The sequence below is a fragment of the Saccharomyces eubayanus genome, chromosome XIV, assembly GCF_001298625.1.
Source record: "Saccharomyces eubayanus strain FM1318 chromosome XIV, whole genome shotgun sequence".
NCBI classification, from domain to species: Eukaryota; Fungi; Ascomycota; class Saccharomycetes; order Saccharomycetales; family Saccharomycetaceae; genus Saccharomyces; species Saccharomyces eubayanus.
This window is the reverse complement of record NC_030973.1, coordinates 750,214-765,742: the sequence shown is the minus strand read 5'-3', so window position 1 is coordinate 765,742 and position 15,529 is coordinate 750,214. Positions and strand designations below refer to the sequence as shown.

Sequence of the window (15,529 nt, the reverse complement as noted above, 5' to 3'; positions counted from 1 at the left end):
ATAGAATAATACACGCACATACTCACACGGACGTTAAATATAATACACACTAATCATCGCAACACTCTAACATTCGTCACTGCCATACCATAATATAAACACCAAAAGACTTGACAGATGCTATATGATATACCCAATACTGACCAATCCCATATTATATCATAACGTATTCAATCGCACACTCACACGGACGCACACTTTTACATAAGCACCCTAAACCGTAATTTGCCATGCTCTATGTTTATTCTACAATGACATAATACAGACAACCGGAACCCAGGCCAGCGGCATATACTGCTCGTCATCGTTCATGACTTCTCAAAGGGCGACATCAAAAATACCAGAAAAGRAAAAAAATAATGGTTGCTAAGAGATTCGAACTCTTGCATCTTACGATACCTGAGTATTCCCACAGTTAACTGCGGTCAAGATGTTTTTCTTGAATCAGGCGCCTTAGACCGCTCGGCCAAACAACCGCTTATTTGATGAAACGATTCTTCTCTGCGCCAGATACACCCACCCACCCAAACAGAACCAGCCCGCAACCTGACTGCCACCATTACCCTCCATTACCCTCCATTACCCTCCATTACCCTCCATTACCCTCCATTACCCTCCATTACCCTCCATTTATCCGAACACCTACAAATACCATTCTACGCACCCTCACTATCATACTATACCACAGGCATGTACGCATCCGCTACCATCATTTCTTACCGCGCTTCAACCACTTCACCCTATCTCACTCACATTTCACTCCACAGCAAATATATGTATCAACGTCCTTTCTCAGCATTAACCAGTCTTCCACCCAATATCACTGAATACGGCACGAACCTCAGCATTTAGTGCCCAGGACATTTCCACACTTCAACTGTCACTTGGCCACCAAACTTTGCCTCCCCATTGAAACTGGTACTCTACATCACATATTTGCCCTAAACATTTGCACTCACACCATCAAATACCACAGACCCTCGCCACTCCCATCCATCACTCCCACTCATCTCTACAGTATACGCTCCATATATTATAATACTATAACTACCGATCATTTATATATATCCTAATACGTCGCCCGGATCATTCATTATGTATCGGTACCCTTACTCACACGGATCCCACTAAAAAAATATGAACATCTTCTAACGCAATAGCCATAATATCCTCATACCATCTCTCTCTGTATATGTATATATATATATATATACATATATATATCACTTAATCACACCTCCATAGCCACAATACCATAATCTTGCAACCCTCATCCATACTATACTACCATAGAATATACCGTAAACTCCCACATTCATGTTCATGTTTATGATCTAAAAATGCATATCCTGCATAAACAACCCTTCCTCATCCAGCATCTATATACTTCTCAGTGCCAATTACACTCAAAGAATGCTGCATAACTACACCTAAACCATAATTTGCCATCTTCTCATCCCCAATTACATAAATACAGACACACAGGACCTTGCGCCACCGCATATATCCATCGTTCACCTCACCCATATTATGGGCCTTTCCTATTACTACCGCCTACTTAGCCGCCCAGCGGACATCGCGGACATCGCTGACATCGCTGACATCGCTGACAAGTGCGGCTGAACACTTTTTCTCGGCAGCGCGTTCCGTCCACCCCCAGACCCCACACAGTGTACGCGCTTAACCCTGTTTTTTTTTCTTTCTGGTCCGTAACAAAGTCTTTGGGCGAAGGACAAGACTTGAAAAAAAATTCTTGTGAGCTTCCTCAGAAAACATGTTAAAAGGCTCTGCATTTTGTAAGTTGCAATATTTGTTCATGTTYTCTCTTCAATTTTTACTTCTTGTTTTTACTTAAAATCTGTGTCGACGTACTTCAGTATGTAATATACCCTATACTTTCACTAAGAGTTCAACAACGCAATGCCTATATCTTTAGCTATGCGATTTGTCATATCTCACTGCGTTCCAGTTCCCCCACCCCCAGCTTCAGGTTTTGACTAACACATTCAACAGTAGGATCATTTCTATAGGAATCGTCACTCTTTGACTCTTCAAAAGAGCCACTGAATCCAACTTGGTTGATGAGCCCATAACCTTTGTACCCTAGAGTGAGAAATTGAAATTAATCGAAATTAGCTTGGTCCGCAATCCTTAGCGGTTCGGCCATCTATAATTTTTTAACAAATTTTGCTTTGCCGTTGCATTTGTAATCTCTTCCTTTGGAAGCTTTTACGATCTTTAATGGCGCGATGATCTTGACCCATCCTATGTACTTCCTTTTTGGAAGGGATAGGGCTTCATGGGTGGGTACAAATGGCAGTCTGACAAGTTAGCCACCTTTTTTTTTCCTTTTTCTAAATTGCTTAAAATCAAAGACTTGATTTTCAATAAAGATATTGGATCTGTGAAAGATTTGTATGTATGTGTGTGTGTGTGTGTGTGTGTGTGTGTGTGTGTGTAGTTTCGATTCCTGCCTACCTAACGTGGGATACCTAGGTTGTGTCTCACTATATTTCGTTTTGATTGACGTCGACATAGACTGCTCTTCGCCTTCTGGACGTGCGTAAATGAGGTCACAGCATCGCTAGACTGTAAGTGCAATACTTACAGTTTTTATTCGTAGTCATTTGTGTTATACTTGTTCAACACTTCAAAMTCAGGCTCAGTTTAAACGGGGSGRAMSGKKSMRKTTYCYMAAMYYYTWARGSYTKSMWTKSYYMAAMSKKRAMMRRRSYKSYYYTTWMMAAMYYYYMAAAAAWKRAARMMRRAAAAAATAATGCTTCCAGTCGGATTTGAACCGACGATCTCCACATTACTAGTGTGGCGCCTTACCAACTTGGCCATAGAAGCTTGTATTTCTTGATTTTTTAGRGTTTTGGAGCGCCGCCACATTCTCTATTACATACTCCCTACTAGAGATTTCTTCTCGATCGGCTGACGCTTCTCGAGGATTATGGGCAGCTCTTCAACAATTCATCAAAGGGCTCTACTGAGAAAACTACTTCTGTAGAGTCAATAGTGGGTTTGCGAAATGGCGGTGGTATTCTCAATCGGCACACCACAATGCAGTCTGTAGAGTTCCGTGCGAAAACTGCTCATCGGCGGCTGCATCTGTAGAGTGTAGTAGTAGCATATTAATGAGTTACTTAACTTACTTCTATGAAAATATCTAACTAAAAATATCCTAAATGAAAGATAATTCCCCCACCATCTTCGCCCTACTCTATCACGAAATGTTGGAAGGTCATTTGTGAAGCAGCTAACATGAAGCACCTGAACCAGATGGGATTCCAGAACAGCCAGAAAAGGAAGAACCACCAGTAATTGACACACCAGACCACTTCCAGTTAGAAGCGCTCTTCACCAAAATCTTAACACGTTTGGCTGAGCTGGTTACRCTCCCTGTATTGTCCTTCATCACCAAACCAGAAATAGGAACCCCGCCAGTGGCAGAACCGGTGGTTTTACCGTTAAGGTAATCACCCTCAATAACAATACCGAACTTCTTTATGCCGCTGATTTTGTTACTRATGAAGTTGACATTCGAAACTGAACCTGTTGCACCCTGAACAGTCTTGATTCTCAACCCATTATCAGAGTTGATAACATTATTGTTTTGGGCCCAGAAACCGTTGACAACATTGTCGGAACGGCCACCAACAGAGCCTATAGAGATACCGTGACCGTTGTAACAGTTGTTGTTTAAAAACTTGATATTTTTACCAGAGTTTACGGCGATACAGTCGTCTTGATTGTAAACGGTACATCCCTGGATTACAACATTGGTGGAACTGCCCACRTCAAACGCGTCTGTGTTGTGGCCACCGGCGGAGTCACCAGCTTTGATGTCAACGGTTACACCACTGATGGTCAAATCAGAGCACTTATTGACACTGAAAACTTGGTGTGGAGCGTTCTTGATATTCAAGCCGGTAACTTTTGAGGTTCCGGTCAAGCCCAATTTCACAAATTTTGGCTTAACTTTACCGCTGTCACCTTTACCGTCCCACCATTTTGCACCTTGGCCATCGATAACATGCCCAGAAGCACCAACAACGTTGATTTTGGACCCTGAGATAGAAATYAATGGRCCTTCCCATTCYTTGTATCCAAAMKTAGTCGTGCCTTGGAAGGTAACAGTAGTGCCGCTCGTTAGACCGCTTAGATCTAGAGTCTGTCCTGCCGGAACGGTCAAATCTTTGATGATGATGCTGCTACATTTTTTCACGGCCGACAATGAGGACAAAGAAGATCCCGACAATGTACAGGAATCTCTCTTGGACAAAGGCGCTGCTGAGACAGCAAAAGCGCATAAAGCTGACAGAAGTACCGAGTTAGCTAGAACCATTTTTGTTTGGTGGTCATAAGGGTAGATGCTCCTGTCTGTTACAAATCACTCTGGGTTTTTATATCTGTRAGTGTGGTTGAATATGAGACGACATTCTTGCGGCTCCAGACATGCGTTTTATGTCCAATGTCTTCCAAAGGCGCGAAATCTGGCACAACATTAAACGAAAACTCTAGTATCAGATATCGCGGAATTCAGAGCCCGTACACTTTGAAGTCGAGACCCACAGGGCACTGTTRATTGACACCGAATTCCCATGATTGTGTCATATCAAAATATGGAGTGGTGGACTTTTTTTGGTGTTATTTTTTAGTCGAACGGAATGTGTACAATGCCAAGCTTTTTCTTGTGGAAGCAGAATTGGGACACTATTTTGATCAAACTTTTCATAGTCTTGTGTTCTTGAAGAAAATCAAAAGAAAAAAAAAAAATAATTCAAACACCCATATTCAATTGCAAACCCGCTTTATTTCTTGTTCATTGATGTTTGAATCAGCGTACTCGCTAATCTAGTCTCTTGAAAATTTTCGGGCACTTCGTTGTAGCGTCTCTTATCCATATCTAGGATATTTTTTTCTAGCTTTCATATCTGTTAATGTGCACTCATGGCCCTAGTTTTTATGGACGTCCAAGACACAATGAAGGTAAAAAAAGAGTTGTGTGAAGTTGGAACTGTTTGAGAGGCCGCTATATATTCAATGCGTKACTGTCAATTTTTATGGRTCATTTAATTTTTCAGCCGCCTTACGCATTAAGCCATAAGGGTACATGAGTCGAGGGAACCTATAACTGGAGTTCTCTGGCCCTATACAGTAATTTTAATTCCACACATCTCGGTATATTAACAGCAATAGAATATTCTATGGAGCTTGAATCGGCAATCTTCACTACCACTAAATCTATATGATACGGTAGCACCTACCACTAAATCTATATGATACGGTAGCACCTCAGTCATTCCAATCACCATGGCATTAAGATAAAATACGTTTCTGTCTTTTTATAAGCGGCACCGACTTACCATAAAGCTATTCTATCATACATCTTGAGCAAATTCACGTTACAATAACTTATCTGTGATACATTCGGTACGTCTGTATTGATGCTACCGGAATATTTCACAGATTTTAAAACATAATATTTCTCATATTTTAATATCAGATAAAACACGAACATGTAAATGATTCCCAACAGCAGTAACAAAAATTTTCACACCTTTTTGCGCTCGAAAACACTTGCTTATTCCATCCGTAACATTGTTTTGACTATAGCTGTATTGTATGAACAGTGAACACAAGAATAGATGGGAATTCTCTCGACATTATTTGATTTTCTGATGCTCTAATATCGCTCGAAAAGTAAGGCGTTCATTATATTCAAAGGTAGATCAAAAGAAACTTCTTAATGTTGTATCTTGATATGACTCTATGCTGCTGTTTGAATCGAAAAATAATGGCATACTTCATGCACTCTCTTTATGAATACGTAAAGGATGCGGTCACAGCGATAATTTGTACTTCAAGCAGAACGCATAGAGACTGAAATTAACATCATTCAACCCTGAAGTTTAAAAGGTTCAAACCGGCTAGCGACCCATTTTAAACCTTCAGTCCAAATAATCTCGGGTTATAAATACTTTCTTGTAAAGGAAAGCGTCAGCTTATCAGGAAGAAAGCGCACATAGCAGTGCTGGATTTGATTCCTCTTTGTAGAATCAACAAAAAAATAAGTGGTCAGCTTCCTAGATGTTTTTTGAATTGAGAGGTCAATCAACCGTGTTTCCCTTTTTAATATTCTACCTTGTACGGTCACCAAGCCGATTACCTTTCCACAATCTGTGAGGACGGTTTACGAATTTTAGTTCTGGAATGAAATAGCAGTTAAGAATCGCAAAACTTTTGAATTCAATCGCATCAAAAAGCAGTAACCATTACTGCTGCTGCAAATCATTAAAAAATTCCAACCGAAAATCGTCTATTAAGCGAGGGTCGATAGACTCTCTTTGCTTTGGTCGACAAAAAGAAACGTGTGTGTTTTCCTGCTTTCAAGGTTCCGTGAATTTGCAATTCATGTCCAAGAAGCGAGTGGTGAAAACTTGATACTTCTGTTAAGCAACTGCAGTAGTGTATTTTGATCGTTTGTTTTTGTTTCTTGTTGTAGTAGCTTTACATTTATCCAACTTATATTACTGATGTCACTCAAAACAATGAACAATTATATCCAAACCATAATAGTATTTCAGCTCACTGAAACACATCTATAGAAAAATTCACCCTTTGTAGAACATACACGTCGGGCAGGACCCTGATTTACAGCTTGTTTCCGCCAGAATTTACCCAAAATGGAAATAATGGGCGAGTTGGAGATTGCAGAGAAGAAAACTACGTTCCTTGCTAACTTTATATTTCATCCAAGGTAACTCCTCAAGTCGGCGCAAATTGATTTCTACCCAGAATTTCAAGTTTCTGTTGGATGACTTTAACAAAAATGAAAAGTCGGATTTGCTGAGTTTTAGAACTATTAGTAACCCCCACTAGCTGAAGGCTTAAGATGAAATCATACTTTTCAAGTACCTTGATATCAGGCTACTTGGGGTTGAACAAGTACCACTAAGAGATGCTTCTGCCATAAGGTGGGTTGTAAAAGTTACCAACAACTTGAGAAGCTAGCTTATTACTTTTAGAAAATAACTATGTTGAATTTAATCTGTGCCGTGTTGCTACTCTTAAGACGCTCTTCTTTGCATACTTAAACAGTGCAGAAATTTTCTATATCAAAAAAAAGATATGGTTAAGATATAGTAATCAACTAATGGTCGAGACGCCGTGATTAAACGGTGCTCGTATTATCGGTGATTGTTGTTTAAAAGGTTTAAGAGACATGCGAGTAATTTCTCCTGCTGACAAAAAGCACAGTTAACGCCTTTTTGCAGAAAGTTGATGAAAACTTACACAGTAGTAAACATTGAAACGCAACATTATATACATTCCCAATAGCCTTTTCAAAATACAAAAAGACACATTTCACAGTTTAGGAACAGTTTAGAAAGTCACAAAGTATCAGAAGGCTAGCAAGGTTGCAAGTTTTTCTGCTTAAATAACAATTTATTGTCCAGACCTGCGTAAACTAAATGATATGAGTTCTTAAAAGAGGCAAGCCGTACCGGCAGATTTTAGAATATTAAAGAAAGGACGGTTTCTCTTATCTTCTGAATGTTCAAGCGAGTAGATTGAAATCTTTTCACTGAGTTATTGAGAATCGACATAATGGTAACTGTATTAATTAGGCCCGATCTAAGGAGCGAAAGCCATCATCAATTAAAATTTTAAGGTCATTCATGTTCTGTATATTTCCTTTATCTTCTCTGACTCATTTTAAGTACTTTCTCGTGTCATTGGATTGCTTAGTAATTATCTTCACGGCTTTTTAACGCTAAGCATATCAATAGGCCGAGCGTGCGGCTCTTTAGAAAACCCGCTAGCGTTAATGATATATCATAGATAAGCAATGCAAAGATGTATTCTTAACGGATCTGAGCAACCCGAATCGTTTCTTTAAAATTAAGGATGTTCGATACACCTTTTTATGAGGTTTGATACTTTCACGCCCGGTCTCACTTATGACTGGTTATTGACCCTGTGCACTTGCAGATATAGCTCAATTGACTCTGCCTTCATAATAGTATATACATATATTGTGGAACTTGCCTCATAGTTACTTTGATATTCCAACTCAAAGAATTTAAATAAAAACCATTCACTAGTATAAAGCATTGGATACACAAATTTAGTGGGCAAGACTACTAAGCCGTTTTATTTCGCAGACTTACATGCAAGAATCAAGAGAGAACCAGAATAGCTTTGCGGCCTCTCGAAGAGAATCCTCCTCATCTACACTCTTAGGGACAGTTTCATTTGAAGGGCTGAAAAATGGCCCATCCAGGGAAAATAACGATGACACTGGCAATACATATAATGGGTTGAGCAAACTTCAGGATGATAACGCTGCTCCGCCAGATCTTCTGCCATCATTTGAACTGTATGAAAACTTGCACAGTAATATACCTCAGTCCAGTTTTGATTCTTACTTTCATGAAGGACCACCTTATTACGAGGACGCTGCTGGCAGCCGAGACTCTTCCGTAGACGTACTTTGTCGGCCTAATTTTGAGAGGATTAGCGGTAATACCGCTAGCTCAGAAAATTCTGAGACGGGCCTCAATACCCAACAGTTGCCCTCTGATTCTTCACACTCTCACTCTTCTAATACTCCGGCTTCTAATTATGTTGGTACAAAAAATATACCAGTTGAAAGAATATACGCTCTGCCTAGAGTTAAAACTTCTATAGCCATCGAGCTGTACGTTACAAAGACTGCTCCGAAGTTTGGGCAGACTCCAAAATACGAGAGCATGCTAAAAGAATTTACGTCTGGTGACATAATCCATGGATATTTTACGGTAGAGAACAAATCGTCCAAAACAATAAAATTCGACATGTTTTATTTGACCTTAGAAGGTACGGTAAGTTCAATAACAAAATCATGTCTTGGAAATCGAAAAACAACGAAAAGGTTTCTACGAATGGTAGATTTGGCTGCGAGTTGGTCATATAATCAGGAGGATATGAATACTCACGAGAATCTCTGCGGATATATTGATTCGATTGATCACACAAAATTTGGACTAACTAACGCTAGAACTCTAAATCCAGGCGATAAACGTAAGAAATTTTTCACATTTAAGATTCCAAACCAATTACTAGATACAACGTGCAAACACGGGCACTTCCCACATTCACTTCTACCTCCGAGTTTGGGCTTTCACAGACCGCTCGGCTCTAATGGAGATGTCGCTAATTTGAAGCCTTCACGCAGTTTGGGTTATGGTCGTTTGTCAGAAAAGGGTTCACAACTTTCACTGATTGACAATTCCTGTGGTAACCTTGTCGATTACTCAATAAATGGTATGCTTGTAGGAAAAGATACATCCGGGGGTATGTGCGTGGTTGGTGAGAGTAAATATAGTATCAGAATAATTCCGTTTGGTTTTGACTCCAAACCCATCAGTGAGAAGAAGTGTCTCAAAGATTTGGAAAATTTCGATGCCGCAGTTACAAAGAGACTAGAAAAAATAAGAAGTATTCTCTCCAAATCAAAACGAACAATTTCAATCAATGAGGAGGATATTCGGGGAGCAAACGATCAGGCAACGTCGCCAAGAAGGAAGTATTTGTGGAATCCTGAGCCTGGAAATGTTGAGAGTGGAGAATTTGAAAAGAAATCCTATTCTGAAGAAGGCATCATCGAATCTGAAATGAGCTACTCGACGACCTCCATTATTAACACGGGTCTTAAAAGTATATTTCGTAAAGGCTTATATAACACGCCCTCATCTCAGCTGGAGAATTCTACCGAGAAAAATGGACTGATAATGATAAAAGTAAAGCTTCCCAGTAGCTCTTTGCCATATTGGAGCCCTACTTTAATTCAAAAGCAGAATGTGTTCTCCATGAAAAACAAGCAAGGCCAACAAAACTGGTCAGATTTGAGAAACCTCCTCTCGAGTGAAGAAGGAGAAAAATTGGAGAGTCTACAAATAGAGCTCGTATGTGTTCAGGCGGCTAACAACGTTCCCCATGAGCCTCCTAACCTTACTAGTTCACAGATAGAACTGGTTTGTTTAACAGAAAAAACAGAAGACTGTAAACCAGTGGAGTTTCACTCTGACCTGCTTTTGAATGAGCGCAGGTATAACGAAGTTAAAAAAGGGTTCCAAGAAATGTTGGAAACCGTTAAGACGTACTGTGACGATTTCTCTCATAATCAAACAAGGATTAACTCGCTCCTTACTGAAGATGCAGAAGCAAGTCTGGGTAATAAGGAACTCGTGTTTTCTAGTTTGATGCCGTTGAGTGTAATAAATGACGTACAAGCCTTAGCTCATATGGAAGTTGATGTTGCTGTAATAAAGAATGCATTGGAATCAAAATTGGTTGCGGCAAAGAATGTGCACTCTAATGCTTCATCTTCCAGTATGATTCCACAAGCATCTCGCAGCATAATAAAGAACGCTTCACCAAGCAGTCGTGGCTCGATATTCTCGCATGCGAAATCAAATGAATGGAATCGCGTCAATACAACAGAATATAGGAAAACACTATCATTGCATGTAAAATTTAACGATGAATATAAAGGTACTTTAGTGCCTAGTTTCCGAAACTGTCTATGCTCTAGATCTTATTTCCTTCGAGTAAAACTTTACTTCGATAAAGGCGCAGGGACGTCTCAGATTGACGTTCCTATCCAAATCAGAAACTCACACATCAATTAGACGAAGTGAGATAAAAACAATTAACGTAAAAGCGTACATAGTTCAAAAAACTAAATAACGTATAGATAAGCTTTTGTTTTTTAGATCCTTGGAAACCTGCAAAGAATCAAATCTAGTAGCCTAAGGTCCCACATATGTCTGCTTGAGAAAAGTAGAAATTGTTACCAAATTCAGAAATATTAGAGCTTGGCGATTTTTTAAGATACCACAGCGGTCGCTAGGTAGAAACGTCATTAAACTGGGCCGCACGTAGTCCTGCTTAACTCGTGTAATCTATGCATGTTTCCTATTTTGGATTGTAAGTTTAAAGAACAACTTTGCATACACTGGAATTGAGAACAAGCCTGCTTGCCATATTTTTTTTGAAACCAGTACAATATACCCTATTAGGAATCAGGCAAGCATGTTTTTACCGAATCGGTGCCTACAAAGATCAGTTTGTAGGCAACAGCCCAGCTTTGCAGTTGTTCTCATTCGTTTTTTGACGCTTCGTGCGGAGTTTCTTAGGGAAACCAGCAGACACTGTAGTTTCCGAATGTGGTCACAAAGGAAAAACTGGTTAATCAAAGAGCTGAACTTAAAAAGTTAGTAGCTAAAAGCTGAGCGAAAGGATGGCGGGACATATGGACGATACTAGGGCTACTACCTATGATGAAGGACGTATAAATACATGATGCAGTTTTGTTTCAAGTGGGATATCAAGTATGTTACATGGTTTCTATCATCATACAAATAGATCAAATTATAAAAACGATCTGCAAAACATTAAAAAAATACAGCCAATATGCAGGTATATCTGTCACTTATTCTTTTGCTACGTTTGGTGGAAAGCTCGTATATAAGTTTCATAGCGGATAATGCCGACAATGTACTAGAAGCCGATGTGATTGAGACTTTATCATATGCAACAGTAACGGTGGGTGAGCCTTATGTTGCACAATCCAAAGTTATAACAAGAGTATCAGCATCTCCACAAAGCTCACTAACAATCCCATCGCATAATAAAGCAGTTACTTCTACAAATACACCACAAAGTGGTATTGATTCTACTATAGGTACAACGGTTCAAAGCTTATCGTGGCTATCGAACTATGAAAGCAAACTTTCTCAAACTTTTACTATAGATTCTGGTAGCAATCTTATTGCAACTGGGTCGAGCACAAATCCAATTGCTACCTTAGAAACTACAGGCTCTGGTAGAGATTATATTGCAACTGGATCGGGTACAAACTCAATTGATACCTCCGAAACCATCGGCTTTGCAGGTGATTTTACTACAAGTTCAGGTGTAGCTTCAAATGTTTCCAGTGTATCGCCAACGGGTAAAATTGCCACATTATTATCTCAAACTGGTACAACCTCAACCTCGACGCTATTTTCTTCTTATTCACTTGTTACAGGGACGAAGTTAAATGGTACTTACTTGACATCTATTTCAGTGGGTACGAATAATCCATTGGTAACACAAATCCCTTCCTATTCATCCCAAGAAACGGAAATCATTACTTCCTCACTGACATCAAATAAAACAATATACACAGTCACTATTAGCACAAATACAGCTACAGCGGCTAATGGGACAACATCCGGTATAGATTCGACTCAACTTTCCCCCACTCCTCTTTACCCATCAAATTCCACACAAATTTCTCTACATCCAACGTCGTCTTCAACAAATTCGTCTTCGAAAGTAAATCCTCTACGCTCATCTAATTCTACTCAAGTTTTGTTCTCTTCATTATCTTCTTCGACTGTAAGTCCCCTTTATCCCTCAAATTCGACACAAAGCTTGCATTCTCAATCATCATCTTCGACAGAAAGTCCCTTTCCCTCATTTTCGTCTTCGACGCTAGCAACTGTTTATTTGTCGTCTTCGTCTGCGCTAGAAACTGTTCAATCATCTTCGCCTTCGTCGCCAGCAAGCATTTACTCATCATCGTCTTCGACACAAACAAATACTCACACATCTTCTTCGTCAACTTCATTAAGCAGTATCATCACCACTACGAAGAACCCTGCAACTACGACTATTGTGAACCTTTTCAATGCTGTTTCAACGAATGAACCACCTACCGTTTTTGAGAGGGCTGCAAATCCTATGTCGTTGGCCGATGGAGTTTCAAACAGCGGGCCTATTCAAACAAACAAATTTTATACAAATTTGATCGTTGGTAGTCAGGAATCCGCTGCATTTGTTTATCCTTACTCGTTATGGAAGTATACATCCTCTAATAACTATGGTTTCGCCGTTCAACATACAACTGTTGACCAATATACCTTCGGTAATTACGACAGTTCCGGTAACTCGGAATACTTGATAAATCCCTTAGGAATTGCGCAGGTTGTTCTCTCTGCTTCCGATTTTGATTCAAGTATGACAATGGAAGTAGACGAAATGACTTTTTCTTCAACAAGAGTTCTTCTGTCGGAGTCTAATGATTCGTCAAATTATCTGGAAATTCCTCTGGTTCAAGGTATGGGGTTTGCGACCGGTATATATCACGGCTCTCTGACTGCCAAAATTGGCTCTAGTATTGGCTTCAATACCTTTGTTTCTGAATCATCCAGCAATTTAGCCCAAGGAGTTTTGAAATATCGTATCAAGCTCTTAAATGATGTCACTTGGTTATGCTACGTTATAGGGCCTGACGATTTAACTTCTTCTGATTTCTCCTTGCAGGTGACATCAGAGAATGAAATTGAAGCTAACACGAGTGTAGATGGTCTAATCATTCAACTGGCGGTTGCCCCTTCTGAAACAGACTATGAGGTTTATTACGATCAAGCGGCAGGTATGTACGTCACTGATTTCCAAGTCCGTGGTGTTTCAGATGGCTCTTCTGCTACCTATGAATTCTCATATACCACTCAAGGTGAGTCAGCTTCAGCATGCACAATGATTTTTGCTTTGCCCCACCATGAATCTTCTTTAAGTGACATAATGCAAAACTCCTACACTGGTATTCAACTTCTTTCAACAACTAAGGGACTAATGAAGGGTTACTTAACTACAGCCTTACAATTTTCAGCATCCTTAAACAAACAAGTATCGTGGCTACCATGGTCCTCTCAACTTGGCACCACTCCATTAGAGTACTCTGCAGAGCAATTGCAACTGCTAGCTGAAGTCGCTAATACTGAACTTCAAGTCAGTATTTCAGAAAGTATAAGTGGTTTGAACACCTATTATCTGGGTAAAGTGATTGACAAATACTCTTATATTCTTTTAACAGTGTCTGAAATTATTCAAGATGAAGCTACCACCAAAAGTACTCTAGAAAACATTAAAGCGGCTTTTGATATTTTGCTACAAAATGAACAATTATATCCCCTAGTTTATGACACAAAATTCAATGGTTTAGTCAGCTCAGGAGACTGGGCGTCGACTAGCACACAATACGATTTTGGTAATACCTATTACAATGATCATCATTTTCATTATGGTTATATTATTCATGCAGCTGCTGTAATCGGTTATGTTGATTCTAAATTTGGCGGCACTTGGGCCACTGATAATAAAGATTGGGTCAATTCCTTGGTTAGAGATGTTGCAAATCCATCAGATAAAGACCAATACTTTGCACAGTCGAGAATGTTTGACTGGTTTAATGGGCATTCTTGGGCAGCTGGACTATTTGAAAATGGAAACGGTAAGAACGAAGAAAGTAGTAGCGAAGACTACAATTTTGCTTATGCTATGAAATTGTGGGGAGCAACTATCGGTGATATTTCGATGGAATTGAGAGGTGATTTAATGATTAGTATAATGAAGGACTCGATGAACGATTACTTCTATTATCAAGACGATAATACAGTCGAACCCGAAGAAATCATCGGGAATAAAGTGAGTGGTATTTTGTTTGACAATATTATTGATTATACCACTTATTTTGGAACAAACACAGAATATATTCACGGTATCCATATGTTACCAATCACACCAGTTTCTTCCAATATTCGTTCAGAATCCTTTGTCAGTGAAGAATGGCAAACGAAAATATCGCCAATTATCGCATCGCTAGAAAGCGGCTGGGCAGGTATACTGAGATTAAATCAAGCACTGTTTGACCCAGTCGATTCTTATACATTTTTCAGCGATTCGGACTTTGATTCAGCCACATATCTGGATAATGGAATGAGTCGCACATGGGCATTAGCATTTTCGGGTGGACTGGCAAACTCTATCGCTTAGGGGGGAAATGGCAAGCAGGTCTGCTGAGTCTTCCTCACCCAAATACATATTTTATAGACTTTAATTTTAACGAAATTTTAACACAGCCAAGTGCAAGCAGACTGGCATTAGAAGTTTGGTTGCTCGCTAATAATGCATATGTGGCACTCTCTTGCATGAAAATTATTATTGTGGGTGCCGACTATACAGAACATGGTCTTGTACCTATACGGTGAATCACTAGGATGCTTACTCATCCAACAAGTTAGGGCGTCTTGATTGGCAGTCCTCATATTATCTCATATATCCTGCTCAATAAGGTAGGAGCCCTTTCGGCAGCCAACAATCGCTTATTTCGACATTTCGGAAATACCTAACATACGTTGTCTTAAATATTATATTTCTTGTGAGCACATATCGTCTCACCGAAATATCAGCAGAATATATTGCTAAATCATTGTGTATGATGCTTTTCCAGTCACTTGCATTCCATTATCGTTCAGGTATTCTACACACAGCTCACAGTATCTTACACAAGCATCGTAATATAGTCTCTAAATTTGAGTCAGACGATAGAATATAGAAGTAACCTTCGAAGCGAAAGCCACCTTTTGGCAGTTTTAACTCTTGAGGGCACGATAATTCAGTATGCCACCGCTTTTTAGAGGCTTTTTTAAGG

The 15,529-nt window shown here is 39.5% G+C and overlaps 3 protein-coding genes and 2 non-coding genes across 5 annotated transcripts; 2 read left to right on the top strand and 3 right to left on the bottom strand.

Annotated features, from left to right (window-relative positions):
- Nucleotides 1-360: 360 nt before the first annotated feature.
- Nucleotides 361-476, bottom strand: DI49_4803. Its single transcript has 2 exons — nt 438-476; nt 361-405 (listed from the first exon to the last, which is right to left on the bottom strand). It is a non-coding gene; the product is annotated as a tRNA-Leu (tRNA).
- A 2,301-nt stretch (nt 477-2,777) lies between these two features.
- On the bottom strand, nt 2,778-2,850 carry DI49_4802. The gene has a single exon. It is a non-coding gene; the product is annotated as a tRNA-Thr (tRNA).
- A 409-nt stretch (nt 2,851-3,259) lies between these two features.
- On the bottom strand, nt 3,260-4,348 carry DI49_4801 (glycoside hydrolase family 28 protein; the record flags this gene model as incomplete). Its single annotated transcript, XM_018367812.1, has 1 exon — nt 3,260-4,348. One exon carries the CDS (start codon nt 4,346-4,348, stop codon nt 3,260-3,262), a length of 1,089 nt encoding a protein of 362 aa, XP_018219936.1.
- Nucleotides 4,349-8,177: 3,829 nt separating this feature from the next.
- On the top strand, nt 8,178-10,679 carry DI49_4800 (uncharacterized protein; the record flags this gene model as incomplete). Its single annotated transcript, XM_018367811.1, has 1 exon — nt 8,178-10,679. The coding sequence occupies one exon, from the start codon at nt 8,178-8,180 to the stop codon at nt 10,677-10,679; it is 2,502 nt and encodes an 833-aa protein (XP_018219935.1).
- A 784-nt stretch (nt 10,680-11,463) lies between these two features.
- Nucleotides 11,464-14,871, top strand: DSE4 (endo-1,3(4)-beta-glucanase; the record flags this gene model as incomplete). The annotated part of the gene is made up of 1 exon (XM_018367810.1): nt 11,464-14,871. One exon carries the CDS (start codon nt 11,464-11,466, stop codon nt 14,869-14,871), a length of 3,408 nt encoding a protein of 1,135 aa, XP_018219934.1.
- Nucleotides 14,872-15,529: the final 658 nt, after the last annotated feature.